Source organism: Trachymyrmex cornetzi, unplaced genomic scaffold, assembly GCF_001594075.2.
Source record: "Trachymyrmex cornetzi isolate Tcor2-1 unplaced genomic scaffold, Tcor1.1 scaffold1017, whole genome shotgun sequence".
Lineage (NCBI taxonomy): Eukaryota > Metazoa > Arthropoda > Insecta > Hymenoptera > Formicidae > Trachymyrmex > Trachymyrmex cornetzi.
Genome location: NW_017295562.1, coordinates 456,646 through 471,405, shown reverse-complemented (window position 1 = coordinate 471,405; position 14,760 = coordinate 456,646). Strand labels below are relative to the sequence as shown.

General features: G+C 34.2%; 4 protein-coding genes across 4 annotated transcripts; 3 read left to right on the top strand and 1 right to left on the bottom strand.

The window, feature by feature from the left end:
• Positions 1-2,834: 2,834 nt before the first annotated feature.
• On the top strand, positions 2,835-6,472 carry fy (fuzzy planar cell polarity protein-like protein). Its single transcript, XM_018502864.1, has 5 exons — positions 2,835-3,053; positions 3,635-4,027; positions 4,919-5,116; positions 5,251-5,450; positions 5,531-6,472. Exons 1-5 carry the CDS (start codon positions 2,976-2,978, stop codon positions 5,898-5,900), a joined length of 1,239 nt encoding a protein of 412 aa, XP_018358366.1. The 5' UTR covers positions 2,835-2,975; the 3' UTR covers positions 5,901-6,472.
• Positions 6,473-6,570: 98 nt separating this feature from the next.
• trus (programmed cell death 2 like trus) lies at positions 6,571-9,413 on the top strand. Its single transcript, XM_018503325.1, has 4 exons — positions 6,571-7,159; positions 7,532-7,962; positions 8,038-8,490; positions 8,625-9,413. The coding sequence occupies exons 1-4, from the start codon at positions 7,049-7,051 to the stop codon at positions 8,887-8,889; spliced, it is 1,260 nt and encodes a 419-aa protein (XP_018358827.1). The 5' UTR covers positions 6,571-7,048; the 3' UTR covers positions 8,890-9,413.
• A 77-nt stretch (positions 9,414-9,490) lies between these two features.
• On the bottom strand, positions 9,491-11,545 carry LOC108758378 (acyl-CoA dehydrogenase family member 9, mitochondrial). The gene has a single exon (XM_018503313.1). It carries the CDS (start codon positions 11,454-11,456, stop codon positions 9,567-9,569), a length of 1,890 nt encoding a protein of 629 aa, XP_018358815.1. The 5' UTR covers positions 11,457-11,545; the 3' UTR covers positions 9,491-9,566.
• A 1,021-nt stretch (positions 11,546-12,566) lies between these two features.
• Positions 12,567-14,702, top strand: LOC108758144 (uncharacterized). The gene is made up of 5 exons (XM_018502951.1): positions 12,567-13,016; positions 13,666-13,775; positions 13,852-13,950; positions 14,174-14,293; positions 14,583-14,702. Exons 1-5 carry the CDS (start codon positions 12,702-12,704, stop codon positions 14,689-14,691), a joined length of 753 nt encoding a protein of 250 aa, XP_018358453.1. The 5' UTR covers positions 12,567-12,701; the 3' UTR covers positions 14,692-14,702.
• Positions 14,703-14,760: the final 58 nt, after the last annotated feature.

The window sequence follows — 14,760 nt, the reverse complement described above, 5'->3', positions numbered from 1 at the left end:
GGGGGTGGTGGAGGGCCTCTCTATAGCACGTTTTTGCTAAATTATACCTTAAATTGACAATATGTATGCATTTAGAAAAGATTTAATTTATTAAGTCTCTATAATTGTGTGTGTGGCAGTAATTATAGAGACTTTGATACATACTAGTAATTATGTTTGGTAAAAACGGGTTGAAAATTTGCATAAAGAAACATAATTTCGTAATTTTATAAAATATTATAAGATAAATATCATATGACAAAATTCACTAAATTAACTTTATTTGAATTTTCAATTCCGTTTATTAAAATTCAACAACTTTTATTTACATATGTAGGAGATGCGAAGTTAAAATTTTTTCATTCAAGGACCCATTAAACTGTCTCTGCTATGAATAGTCGGCACGCTTCTATCCTGAGGATTTAATATAGAGACGAACCACATCTATATTTCCGACAATACGATGTTATCGATAGTGTCAGAAAATGTATATCACGTAGTTCTCAAACTGAAAATGGATGTACTGGCGGTAGTGTACGGGCGATTTCGATGGTTAAAGCCAGAATCAGATTCTGCATTGAAGATTGAGATTGAAGATTGAAAATTGAAATTTGACCGATAGAGATCAAGGAATTTTAGCTCCTATAGTTTTGATTGGTCAAATTTCAATCTTTCAATCTTCAATCTCAATGCGTAGTCTGATTCCTGAGGGGCTTCGCACTATAATAGGTACAGGGAACAGAGAACAAGAATTTCAACCTATTAGAAACTGTGTATTCCACAATACATGATTTCTGATAGGTTGAAATTCTTATTCTCTATTCCCTGGTCCTTTTATTGTGCAGAGCCTCTAACAGGAAAAAAAACCGACATGGCCTCTCTCAGATTAATAATTCTTTTGTAAAAAGCTGCATTTATGCATAATACGATTGATCAATCAATGAAAAATCTCGTTTATACTTATTGTCTATTATTACATTATTAGGTATTAATAATTATAACAGTAGTACAAAATGAACATAACGGAAAAGCAGAAAATAATTTTATTAAATTATACGAGAGACAATAAAAATTTTGCAATAGGCCGCTTACGTTGCAGCAGTGACAATAAAAAAATATTAGTCAGTACTATACATTATCAGTTTATATTAAAATTAGAGATCTTATCGGCAATGTCATAATATTTTGTTTATAATATAATAATAGGTGATAAGTAAATTAATTTTGTTTATGCAGGATAATATTGCGTAAATCTTGCTACTGTTGGTTGACTTACACATGTTACAAAATCTTGGTCAATTCGCTTTTGATATAAACCAGACGATATAAAATTCAATGCAATTAGAACCTGTAACAAAAACTTATTGTTATAATAAATAATAAGTTTCCAATAGAAAAACTAAATCATTATATTACTTTGTATGATGTTATTCTAACTTCAATACCTGTAATGCAACAGCAACTGCGTAATGTCGTCTTGGATTTAGTAGAAGAGGAAACTCAGTTGATCTCACTTGTCAGAATGCAAAAGGAACGCGCATTCACAACTGAGGTATGACGTCACAAGTGAGAATTATTTGAGAATCGGTGTAAGGCGTCGTCTACAATACACGGAGTAAGAAGTAAGAGTAAGAAATTGACCAATCACAGTCGATTATTCTTCTCACATTCGACTGTGATTGGTCAATTTCTTACTCTTACTTCTTACTCCGTATTGTAGACGATCCCTAAATGGAAAGCAGCTACTGCCAGCACTGAAAATGCTACAGTTTACGTTACGTGCACTATAGATTTTCAGTACTGGCAGTCAATTGGCCGTGTTCCAAATTTACTGCTAGCACTGAAAATGCTACAGTTTACGTTACGTGCACTATAAATTTTCAGTACCGCAGTCAATGTTGGTTGGAACACAACCAATATTGGAACACAGCCATGAATCCACGAGCATTGAGAGCGTGAAGTGGAATACAGCCCAAGATTACAGATGAATGGAATGAATGGTACATATTCGCGACTAGCTATTTTTGTACCATGACTATCGGTGAAAAAAAAAAAACAAAACCAAACAAAACTGTCTGGTCGTCTTGTAACCTAATTTAGTTTATTTCCTTTATTTAGTTTTTCTTAATTATTTGCATTCGTAAAATGACGATGAATTAAGAAAGAAATAACGTGTGAAAACACCATTAAAAGAGAGATCTAAGTTTACTCCAAGAAACTTAATGAAATTATTTTAGAGAAAAAGGAAACGAAAGTTGTCAAATAACTGTCACTGCAAGTTTCATATCGAATGATTGTCGCTTCTTAAATCTGTACTTTTTGTATGGCAATCGATTAAAGGAAGAAGCATTATTGAAAATATGAAAACTGTAGAAAGTTAAGTCTCAATTTGCTGAGAAGCAGTAATTATAAAAATAATATATTATTTAGGAGGAAAGGAAATTAAAAGTTTTGTGTCAAATGACTACCCTTGAAAGAAATCAGTTTAAGCTTAATAAAATTATTTAACAAATCTTAATGAAAAGGTGAGAAAGTTAACCTTTGTGCCAAATAATTGGTCGATGTCTAATAAATGGTTGAAGGCACTCAGGTGAATTGAATCTGAATTTTTCTAAACTATGGAAAGTAGCCATAAACTTTTCATTAAACAGCTAATCAACTGTCAGACTCAGTTCTAAGTAATGTCATGAAAATTCTTACAACACCAATATGTAACTCAATTTTTTGTGCACTAAGAACTCTTGCCAAATACAAATCTTTTTATATTGTAATTTGCCAATAAAAATATGAAAAGATCATAGAAAAAAAGCAAAGATTAATTCAAAATATTATAACGATATTAATTATATAAAATATTTTTTGTTGGACATCATGAGAGAGTACATAATCGCTGATTGGATCATTGATTTTTAAGCTAGAACATTGATGTTTGTTGTCTTAAAGCATTCGAGAACAATACTTACAGTATCAAGCACGATTTTCATACCTGAGTGAGAATGTCGGCACACGTTATGTGCTTGACCTCTTCTGGAGGAATTCCTCTGTTTTCGCGCCAAAAGGGAGACAGTAACACGGTATGCACATAGAGAATAAATAATATTATATATAATATTCGTAAATATAAATGTAATTTATTTACTCATTAATGATAGACAATGGTACGTTTTAACTAGGGATGCACCGAATCGTAAAATTACGAGTACTGGATATTTGATATCCGAAAAGAATGTAACATCGGATATCCAATATTTTCCGACCGGACATTCCGGGACAATGTCTTTAAAAAAAAAAAGCTTAGTAAGGAAAGAAAAAAGAGAACAAAAAGGACTGTACCAATACAGATAATAACTGTAGAGAAAAAATTATTATTTTGCAACTATATATAAGATATAGCATTATTTCAACCGGATATATTCTCGGATACTAATGATATCCAACTATCCGATTGGATAGTAAAAAAGTGCCGGATACCGGATACTTTTCGGATATCCGGTGCATCCCTAGTTTCAACTGTACTCGTTTATGAGTGAATAAATTATATTTATACTTACATTCTCTTTGTTTGTATTTTTGCCTTTTTACTTTTATCCTTTTTTGCTTTACAAGCCTTCATTTTATTTTATTTAGATATCTTAGACTTGATAATAATTTGCAGATGACGTTTTCAAAAATCGCTTCCCTCAATGGAGTTCACATGTTCTTGAAATCACAGGACATCACTCTACTGAGTACGGATTTGCCAGACGTAACAGTGGCATGGAAAGAATTCGAACGGTGTATCATACTGATAGCAATTGCGAGTGGAGTAACAAAATATGTGCTGGACAAATTTTTGGACGCGACTTTTGGCGCAATGATTCTCTTCACTGGTATTGATGAGATAAAGAATACTAAGAATATAGAAAGACTTAAGAAAGACATGCGTCTTTGCAGTCCTATTATCGATAGACTGATGGACTGCTTGGACATAGGGGATAAAATTTCTACAAAAACCGATATGATTAACATGACAGAATGCATTATATCTTCGGAAAGTCATTTGCTTCAGGTATTTATAAGATCTTGCATACAGTAAGATGGTTTTGAGCATGGTATAATTCTGAATGACACGATTTCTCAATCTGATTTTCAAAGTTCAAGTGGGTTTTTTCTGTTCGGCATCCTTCAGTCCTTTCCATATAATGAAAGGGTTATCAAACTTAAACTTCAAAAATTTAATTCAAATTTTATTTTGTTTATAATTATACCATATTTGAAATTATGCCATCTTACTCTACAATCACGAAACTAATTGTGTGGACTAATATACAAAGCATCCCATTTTAAATACCAAAACATCTCGAAAACAATGTATTTCTAAAAAAAAGTTTCAAATAAAAGTTGTAGGATTTGAAGAGGGAATTAGATGAGGGCTACTTTTAGATTTTGGACACACTTTGGGTTCAATAAAGCTCAGGTTAATTTTTCTTTGATAGAAACGTCTATATTTTATCGTAGATTTGTATTTTATTAGAAAAAAATAAAATTTTTTGTGGTAATTTTTCTGAATCTTCTTCCAAAAATAGCGCTAAAAGTTCTTATTTCGAAACACATTCCAACCAGTGAAGGCAAGACTTGTTGGATCCGAAGTAGGCCTAGGACCCAAAATTTAAATACGTCATCTAATAACCCTTTTCAAACCCTTTTCCCTATAAACTTTTATTTGAAACATTTTTTCATTCACACGCAACATGCTGGCACTGATAGTTTCAGAATTATACAAATTAATTATCAATGGAATAATGTATGCGTGAAACTACAATTTTTTGCACCCGGATAACAGTTTGAAAAAAATTATTGATGTAATGGTGTACTATTCAGACAATTAGTTTTAAATTACAGCAATTAGTTTTAAGCTACAACAAAATTACATATGATACTCAATAAATACGTATTCAAGACCTGTTTAGAGGGATTTATGGAATGTCTGGACTCAATGTATGGATGTGTTTTGGTGCATGGTTGTGTGGCAGCTGCTACAGAAGGCTGGTGGTCATTGGATCCTGTGGAAAGAAAATTATTAACAATAGCGATTGGTTCAGAGAGTATTTGTACCACGCGAGACATTCCAGTGTTTTTACCTCATAAAAGTTCAAACGTATGTATTTGTAAGGAAAAATGTGTGCATATATTATATATATATTTTCTAAAATTAAAAAATAAACTAAAAAGGATATGTGAATAATTATATATAACTTTAATTATAACTTCAATTTACAACGTCTTGTTTAGGTAGCTTTCAGATTGGTATCTGTAACTCTAATTAATCATGTAGAAGTGCTGGCATTATGTGGACCAAATCCAGAATTAACAGAAATTGAGAGATATGCTATGCAATGCTGGAAGAGCAATATGGATGCATTATGCACTGTTGAACAGTGTTACCCACGAAACCTACCTATGTCGGTCTCTTTAGATAGTGAAACACTTGGGTAACTGGAATAAAAAAATTCATTTATCTGTTCAACTATTTTATGTGATTGATTATTATAACATTCTATGAATTTTTCAGATTTTTACTGGCTAATTACAAGATAGAAAAATTCGTACTTGGCAGAAACTCTCAATGCGCGAAAAATCGCGTGACGGGATCGCACAGATTAGATATTTTGCGAACGTTTTACCATCAAGCGGTTGAAACATTTGCGCTGTCAATCGAACACGAAGAGAGTAACGATGAAAAATTAACCACGAGTACCTGGAAATTTATCGGGGCTAAGGAAACATACTTGTGTTCCGAATATCACAAATGTCATGCTGTGAAACATGGTGACAATATACTTTGCGTTTTATACACGTCTGTAGTGCCTACTCACACTATGAGACTGATTAGTCAGAAAATAGTAAAAATGATATTTAGCGATAAGCAAACATATTGGTAACTTTCATTTTTTTTTACTTAATGAATTTATAAAATAAAAAAACAATAGAATAATGTATAAACAATGAGAGCTTTACACAGCGCGGGAGTTGGTGCGCAATTTATAAAATAATCATAAAATGTTCACATAATGTATTAAAAACAATGACTTCCAATACAAACTTATTAGGACGTTTCGGTTTACTTCAAACCATCTTTAGCCAATTTATATAACATTATAATAGATATGTCGACAGAAAACGTTGGATAAAGTTGAAATTATGCTCTATGTGAGACCGAGGATGAGTATCTCCCTACTGTCTGGTTGGACAATTTCTGTCTGTTTGCTGTTTAGCCAAATAACTAATTAAAGAGTACAATGGACATAATTATTATTAAACAATGTAACAAATTCAATGTATCTGCTTATTATCACTCACCCTCATTCTCCATAGATCAACTCAGTTATTCAAAGCGCAAGTCAAATTATAAGAGATACGATTACAAGATGGTCAGAGAGAAGGAGAGGGTGGAAGGGAGGGGAGAGAGAGAGAGAGGGGTAGGGAGGGAGGGAGAATATTGCAAATGCAGAGAAATGCCAAGCGTTACTTAAACCTATAATATTCTCTTTATTTCCGCAAAACGTATGTAAATTTATCTTTTTTTTCTCTTAAAAAAAAGGAAATGTTAAATACAAATATGGAGAAGAAAAAGCTAACTATAGATCTGTATTTTGTTTGAACTGCGCTTGCTGCACTGCGTTTCTCTCTTTTCTCTTTCTACCTTTGTTATCCGAATCTATATCTATTTCGTTTTAACTACAGGAGGTGCAAAGCTAGGAGAAACAGGTTTTTTTTTATTATAACACGTGCACGTGTATCCCAGGGTATCCCAGATTGACGCAGTGTCTGTTCCAAGACAATAATAAGAAAACGGTGATTTCTTTCAAGTCATAAGGAAGCGAGAATATTTTAGTGATATCCGACTGCTGCTGGCTAGCAGCCTCAAAAAAATCGATAAGGGAGACGCGCGAGCCAACAAAGGCGCACGCGTCGAGCGTTACTGATGCGTGTCAGCTGTCCCGATCGTAAGTAAAACGGGAAAGAGTACAGGTGTTCCTCACTCCACGTCCGTGGTCTTCCAATGTAGAGCTACGATCGAATGACTTAAATGGCTTGCGACAATTGTACGAAGGTATATTTGGGATACGAGGACGAGTACGTTACCGACAAGCACCGGTCCTTGCTCAACTTTACGACGAACAAGATCGGGGGGTATCCAGTGAGTAGGGAACGATAGACTCACCTTCAGGGGAATCGCCGTTTCCCCCGTCGCGATTACTAATATTTTATTAGGTCAATTTGCGATATCATTCAGTTAGCGCAGAATGTTATAAATTTAATAAAGTATGATATTTATACAAATATAATACATGAAATATATTATATAGGTATATGAATAAATAATTATACATATGATATATGAAATATTCTGTCATGGAAAAATGTTTAATATATATTTTTTGAATGTTAATTATAGTTTAAACAATTCCATTAATATTTTATTTAATAAGTCATTATTTTGCTTGACGTATATAATCATGCAAGTAATAATTATAATATATAATATGTAATGTGTGTGTTTGTTTCCTAGAACTGTGATGGGAAGAATACATTATCGTCACCACAATGTAGACTCTGTGGCTTATATCAGCTCTTGGCACTCCAATTGTTTGCTCCGTTAGATAGCTCAAAGTACCATCGGACTTTATATATATTTGCATGTATCAACTCAAATTGCTGGAATCAAAATGAAAGCTGGACATGCTTGAGAATACAGCATCTAGAGGATGAAGTTAAGACTACGCCCGATTCTGGAAGCGTTAATGTACCATCCACGGCAGCTTGGTTGTCTGATGCAGACGATTGGGGAGATAGTGTAAATGATAATGCATCGGAACAAAATGGGAATAACATGTTAGAAAATGATCCGTTACAATTTCACTTTTCTCTGCGTAAAGAAATAGACCAGGATATACGAGAGGAATTGTCTGTACTGCGCGTGGATGATCCAAATGCAAATAGGTTCGTGTATATTAAAATCAATTTTATTTATGAATAATAGTAGCTATATGTATATCTCTTTTTCGAACGTTTCAGTCCAGCCAGCGTAGACTCTCCAGTTAGCGGAGGTGCTGTAGGTCGTTTAGATTCTCCTCAAGCTTCAGCAGAAATTGATGGAGATGAGAGTGAAGTCGTATGCATTGACACTCCAACGCGACCACAATGTGATTTAATTAGTTTACTGCACGAAGTAACTCCGTTGCCACTGCAAATCACGAACGCGGAAACCAAGTGTTCGTTCGTCGAGATATTTCTCTCGGTCGATGAGGAGGATTGCAGCATAGATGTGTCTCAACACGTTCGAGATTTATTGGTCGAATATCAGCATAGCAATCCGGACGCATCGACTAAGTTTACGCCAGATTCCGGCAATCCTAAAACCATCGAAACAGATGTAGAAAAATATGAGAAAAGCATTCCTAAACACGGTGATGAGATGTTCCACAATTTCCTTTGCAGAATACAGAGAAATCCTGGACAGCTGTTACGGTAAAATCTTTAACGATGTTTTATTCTCCATTTTATATACGTTTGTGTATGTAAAATAAAATGTATAATATATACATATATTTTTTCTATTAATTTTATTTTTATATAGGTATATGATGACTTTTATTTTTCAGCTATTCAAGGGACAATTCTGCACCATTACTGTTATATCCGCTAAGCGGTTGTATCGGTAAATGTCGGCATTGCGGCGACGAGATGACTTTTGAGCTGCAAGTTTTACCGACGATCATACCAAAGTTAATATTAAATCCAAGAAGCGATCGGAATTTCCAGATCGAGTTCGGCACTGTTTTAATATACACTTGCGTTAGAAGCTGTTGGTCTGCGACCGATTCATATCGAGAAGAGCATGTCGTTGTTCAAGCTGAAAGACTATAGTTGTAAAATATTAATAAGAAAAGTTACGAGTGAAGCTAAGGTTCTTCCAGTGATCCTATACTATATAGAATTTCATATTTACACGTCTAGGACGACTAGTCATGTTACGTCTGTAGAAGAATACCGTCCACCTCTTCATGTACACATCAAAAGTCCTATGTAGCGAGCGATGGTTGATAATAGTAAAGACGTTGCAGAGATATGTATCTCGAGCTACATTAAGCGACATGTGATTCGCAATTGAAAAAGAAAGATTTTAGGAATGTCTGATAGAAGAGAGTTTAGAGTAAGAGCATTTATTTTACTTTTCATCTCGATCTTAGTATATATAAGTACAGTGTAAGATATACCTGTACAATTGCTACTGACATATAAATACAGAAACCTTGATGGAAAACGACATATATTCCTTCTTGGAGCGAATTCATATGTATTGTACATTTTTACAGTTTACTTACAATGACTATCTTAATTATATTATAAAAAAAACAGTAGGTTGATTAAAACTAATTTACAGATAAATCAATACTTTAGATTCAAAAACGTACGACTAGCGAGTGCTACTTAAATATAGTGGTCACATTAAGCAAATGTGTTTTAAGAATAACTTGTTTTATCTTTCTTTCTATTATATATACACATATATGTATGGTGTATAAACTAAATTTATCAAATATTTAATAGGTTCTGTTTAACGGATGTTCGGCGAAATAATCTTTTTTATTGTACATAAGTTCGGCAACATCTTTGTTGAACCTATCACCATTGTTCCACTCTCCTGATGCAATCTCCTCTGCAAGAATCTCCACTCTGTTTATGGAGAGAATTGCAAAACTGTCGGCCAGGTTCTTATCCTCATTGTGGTTTCTCAAGCCGATGCAATACGCCCTGGAAGCTCGCGAAAGAATAGTAATCAGTGCGAATGTTCTCGTTGCTAATTCACCAACTCGACGCAGTTCCATTTGTCGTTCGGATATATTTATGCCATGGCGTTCTAACAGTAGTATCGAGACGGTCTGCAACCTGGTGATACACTTCTCCAGTTGTGTGCTACCTAATATGAAAGATGGATGCAAATGGTCAGCAAGTTTAAGGTCTGCTCGATATTCCTTACCCATGATCCACTTAAATATATACTCGGGAAAGATATAGGGATTTCGTAACTTAAATATGTGATTACGTAGATTTTTGCCCGTATGTTGTAAACCAAGTAGAGCTATATATATGTTGCAATCGATATTATATCCATCGAATAGGGTATATGACAATGCATCTTCGAAGATTCGTGTGTAAGGATTCTCCCTCAGGTAACTCTGCGATCCAACAAGTTGTAGGCCTTCGTAAATACGTGCGACGCACTCACTAGTACAATACATCTCCACCATGGCTTTCTCGAGTGTGCAATCCTGACTCTCAAATGTGTCCATTATGCCAGTGGTATAATACAGCATACTTTCCATCCCATACAGAGTACTCGCCATCTTACCTATTATCTCTTGAACGCTTTCATACTCATGCATATTTCTATCTAAATGTTTCCTCTGCAATACGTGCCTCGTCAACATTTTTGTAAATGCCTTCAATGTACCTACTGCTTGCGGAGCAAGGTTTCTGTTTCCAGGAGAGAGTAAATCTATCAGTATACTCGATCCAGCTTTCAGATCACCCAGAAGATTCTCCTTTGGAACTTCGGTATCTTTAAAAATAACTGTACTGACCGGGCTGTTTTGAAGGCCAACTAGATTCTTAACATCATTGATTATAACACCTCCGAAATCACGTTCCACCAGAAGTATAGATAGAAAACCCTCAGTATCAGTGATCGTACGGCGATGGCCACAGTGACAGAAGACGAGAAACAGATTGGCGTCATGCCCATTGGTTACAAACGTCTTCTCGCCATTTAATGACCAGTGTGTGTCATTTTCTGAGTTTATAGCTGTACTCATGATGTTATATATATTTATTCCGTTTCCAGGCTCAGTAAAGCACACCGTGGGAATGAGCTCTCCAGCCGCTATCCTTGGTAGATACTTGGCTTTCTGCTCTTCTGAGGCCAGCGTAGAGATGATTTGAACGGGCACGATGTGATTCTTGATCATGTAACACCCCAGCCAAGGGAAGCAGCTGAGTACCTCCACTAGCTTGGCCGACTCTGAGTGGTTCAGGTTCAGGCCGAGATGCTGCTCGTCCACGCACGCCCGAAAGACACCTAACTCTTTCAGATGAGCCAGAATGTCTTCCTTCTGGACGCTGTGCAGATTCTCCAGACACTCCGACATGTACTTCTCGATGGGCTGAAGCCATTCGAAGAAACGCTGATGCCTGTCCTTGGTTTGCGGCTCGGGATAGTACATGAACTCGTGATCGAACACGGCGAGGAACAGATTCTTGGCGAACGGCTTGCGTTGCGGTTGCTTCTTGAGGGAGGCCGGCAGCCGAATTTCGAGGTTAAGCGTGTCCAGTGCATGTTGGTTGACGCGCTGGTTTTGCGTGTGACGGACAGACGTGCAGACGCACGAGGCATGCCACAATTGCTTCCTACACAGTAACCGACGTGCCAGCATCGTTGTTGCGTTAAGATAACCTCTTTGCAACTCTCTCGAAATGCGAAGGATGCATAAACACCGAAGTGACCGAAGAGGTTATGGCGAACAGTTACGAGATTATTGGTTTTGACCTTTGACGAGTTGACTGCACTGCTCTGCTGCTGGTTTCGTGTTGGCTGCACTGCTCTTGTTTAAATACTGCCGCGCATTTTCTCACAAGCTCCTTTACTGTCTATTTCTATTACTGTAAATTAACTTTGATCTTAGTTGAATTTACTCTTCATCTCTTTTTTAATTTTTATAATTAAAAAAAAGACAAAAAGTAAGTTAAACTAAGATTAAAATTAATTTACTTTGGTAAAAATTTGGGTGATTTTGAGCAAATTTTGATTAATTTAACTCGACCGGCAGAATTGTTTTAAGATAAAATTTCGAATACATTGTTCTTAATCTTTTTTCGGCATTAATCAAAGTTCTATTAATTTAATATTTAATTATGATGATAATTAATGATTAAATTAATTTAATAGTTGTATTTTTTTATTCACATTTAGATTTGTACATTAGACGCATTTTTTTAAAGCGTACATAGGCACCCTCTTTCTTACTGTTCAATTAGCTGATTTTATTTAACAATTACATTATTTATTGTTTGTAATATATAAATGTAAAAAAAGATATTTCCACAGTAAAGGAATTATGTATAGTGTTTATCTCAGTGTTGAGTTTAATTTAATTAAATTCAGGAGAGAGAAATTATTTGCGTTAGTTATTTTTAAATATTTTTTGCAAAACAATTTCAAGAATATTATTTTTAGATTTCCTGTAAGAAATTTACTTTCTTTTGCAGCGTATATTTTTTTTATTGAAAAATTATATGTTTCCGTACTTCAGCTGTCTACATGTATATTTTGCACACTCTTGATATATGCGTCAAAATAGCTAATTACATCATGTAAGAAAATAAAATCTCAATTGCTTCATGTAATTTACATGAAGCAATTGAGATTTTATTTTCTTGCTTATATTTTTTTCATGGTGGAATTCTACTATGATTTTTTTATTAAAAAATTATATGTTTTCGTGCTTCAGCTGTCCGTAAATGATACATGTAACGCATCAGAATTGCTAATTTAATTGTCAATTAGTTGAAATAGATGAATATAAATTTAATTTTCTCGCTCCGTTTCGTTTGTAGTGCATTTAATTTAACCATTTGTTCTGAGTCCGTATTTCCGGAGAAGACATGACGAAATTAGGACAATGCCCGCGAAAGCGACACTGCTGATTCTGCTGTCACTCGCATTTACCTCGAACGGCTGTATCTTTAGCAAGCGCAGCAAAACGCGCACTCATCGAAGCGATGACGAATGTGTTTGTGCCACCACTGTTTGTTATAACCCTTTGACGGATGCAAATGTTACCGTTGATCCCCACTGCGACTGCAGATCTATTGGTTTTGGGGTAGTTCGGATAATCCCATACGGGACCTGCATTGCAGATGCATGCGGCACGATACACGTCGACTTGTCCTCCGCGTGTGTCAGATGCGCCATGTGCGTGGCCGTCGCCGAGAAGGCTTGTATTTTTGATGCAATATCACTTATATAATAATTAAATATATAAATCGTACACAAATTTATTATTATTATTTTATTAGTTAACAAGATATTAATTACTAAAAATTGTCAAATATTAGTCTTGAATAATTTTTTACTCAAATACTATTAACTTAACAGAAAAACTGCAAGAGACAAAATCATTAATTTTCTTCTCGTAAAGTTCTGAAAATTTTTTCAGAATTCTTTATCAACTTTTTAGTACTGCATTTTCTTATTTTTACCAACATGAGAAAATACGGTATTAAAAAATTCTGAAAAAATTCTCAGAATTTTATGAGAAGAAAATTAATGATTTTTGTCTCTTGTGCAGCTTTTCTATAAAGTTGATAGTGTTTGAGTAAAAAATTATTCAAGACCAATATTTGGTAATTTTTAATATCTTGTTAACTATTGCGAGCATTGCAAAATGGTAGAGGACTTTTTGACTCAGTTTAGTCCGCTCTATCTATACAAAAGCGATTGGCACAAACTTTCGGGACACCCTGTATAATACATTTTGTATCTCCTCATTATATTAAAATAATATAATATGTATAATGTATATTTATATAAATTTTTATCCATTTTTTTGCTAAATTAATTTTTATCTCGTAATTTTTTCTCAGATTAATCAAACTCTGTTGGAAGTTCATGACATAATGATGCCTGATGACTGGCTAAATGAAACGGAGACAGTGCTCCTTTTGAGAACTATCTGCGATTATTCTTTTCAACAGTAAACACTTTCTTTTTTTTGCTACATAATTTTACAATACACTTCTTCATTGATTCAACGATCGTGATATTTATAGCTATGGTTTGCGTGAAATTGATGGCAAAAGATTGATTTCTGACCCGTTACCGGGTGACAAGCTCGTTATTTCATCCGCCGATGGGTTATGGGAGAAAAAGTAAGATTTTTATAGAAAAAGCTTACATTATAGCTGTAAAAAATAGCGAAAGAATTAATTAAATTTTTATGTAAGATGTGAAAGTTATAAGAGCGGTTTCATTCAAAGAAAATTATTTATTACTATCGATCTCGATTTATATGATAATTAATTATGAGAATCTCTTTTAATTTATCATAAAAATAGATGAGTGATTAGCTTATAAATTAATTATTTTGATTAGTTTGAGAAACATGTGTCACAACTTTCTCGATGAGATACAAGAACTGCAGTTATATAGAAATTGGAAGGAGTGGTGCGAGGATGACGAACACATTCCTAATCTCGAAGATATTCTCTGCAGGTATAATATCAGCATACATTCAATTCGAAATTTATCTTTTCATTTTTTATTTTATCATCTTCTAGTTTATATTAGATTTAATTAGACTATTTAAATTTTAAATGATATGAATTGCAAACATGTCAATTCTCACATGATAACATCCACAGCAAGATTTGACCTTGTCTCATAATCTATAAGATTGATTAACTAATGGTGATTACCTAATGACTTACGCAGAATAAATAATTTATAAATTATGATTTATTGTACTCTGAAGGTGAAACAAAAATCTTTGTATTTGCCGTAGAAACGAGATTAGCAGTTTACGAGATTGCAGAGGTATAAGCAACGTATACAAGCGACAAGTACCTATGATTTTCGGTACTCGTGTGAAGCTTCTAGCCGAATATATATAATAATTTTGAGTAACTATTTATATCATCTATTTTTAATTAAAATTTGAACAAAAGTTATTAGAGGTAGCT

Excerpts from the sequence above, each read along its gene's own strand:
- LOC108758144 (XM_018502951.1), top strand. The coding sequence starts at position 12,702 with ATGCCCGCGAAAGCGACACTGCTGATTCTGCTGTCACTCGCATTTACC. Across the intron at positions 13,776-13,851 it reads TGCGATTATTCTTTTCAACA|CTATGGTTTGCGTGAAATTG; the intron begins GTAAACACTTTC and ends TGATATTTATAG. Across the intron at positions 13,951-14,173 it reads GATGGGTTATGGGAGAAAAA|TTTGAGAAACATGTGTCACA; the intron begins GTAAGATTTTTA and ends TATTTTGATTAG.
- trus (XM_018503325.1), top strand. The coding sequence starts at position 7,049 with ATGGCTTGCGACAATTGTACGAAGGTATATTTGGGATACGAGGACGAG. Across the intron at positions 7,963-8,037 it reads GATGATCCAAATGCAAATAG|TCCAGCCAGCGTAGACTCTC; the intron begins GTTCGTGTATAT and ends CGAACGTTTCAG. Across the intron at positions 8,491-8,624 it reads AATCCTGGACAGCTGTTACG|CTATTCAAGGGACAATTCTG; the intron begins GTAAAATCTTTA and ends TTTATTTTTCAG.
- fy (XM_018502864.1), top strand. The coding sequence starts at position 2,976 with ATGTCGGCACACGTTATGTGCTTGACCTCTTCTGGAGGAATTCCTCTG. Across the intron at positions 3,054-3,634 it reads AAAAGGGAGACAGTAACACG|ATGACGTTTTCAAAAATCGC; the intron begins GTATGCACATAG and ends AATAATTTGCAG. Across the intron at positions 5,451-5,530 it reads TTAGATAGTGAAACACTTGG|ATTTTTACTGGCTAATTACA; the intron begins GTAACTGGAATA and ends TGAATTTTTCAG.
- LOC108758378 (XM_018503313.1), bottom strand. The coding sequence starts at position 11,456 with ATGCTGGCACGTCGGTTACTGTGTAGGAAGCAATTGTGGCATGCCTCG.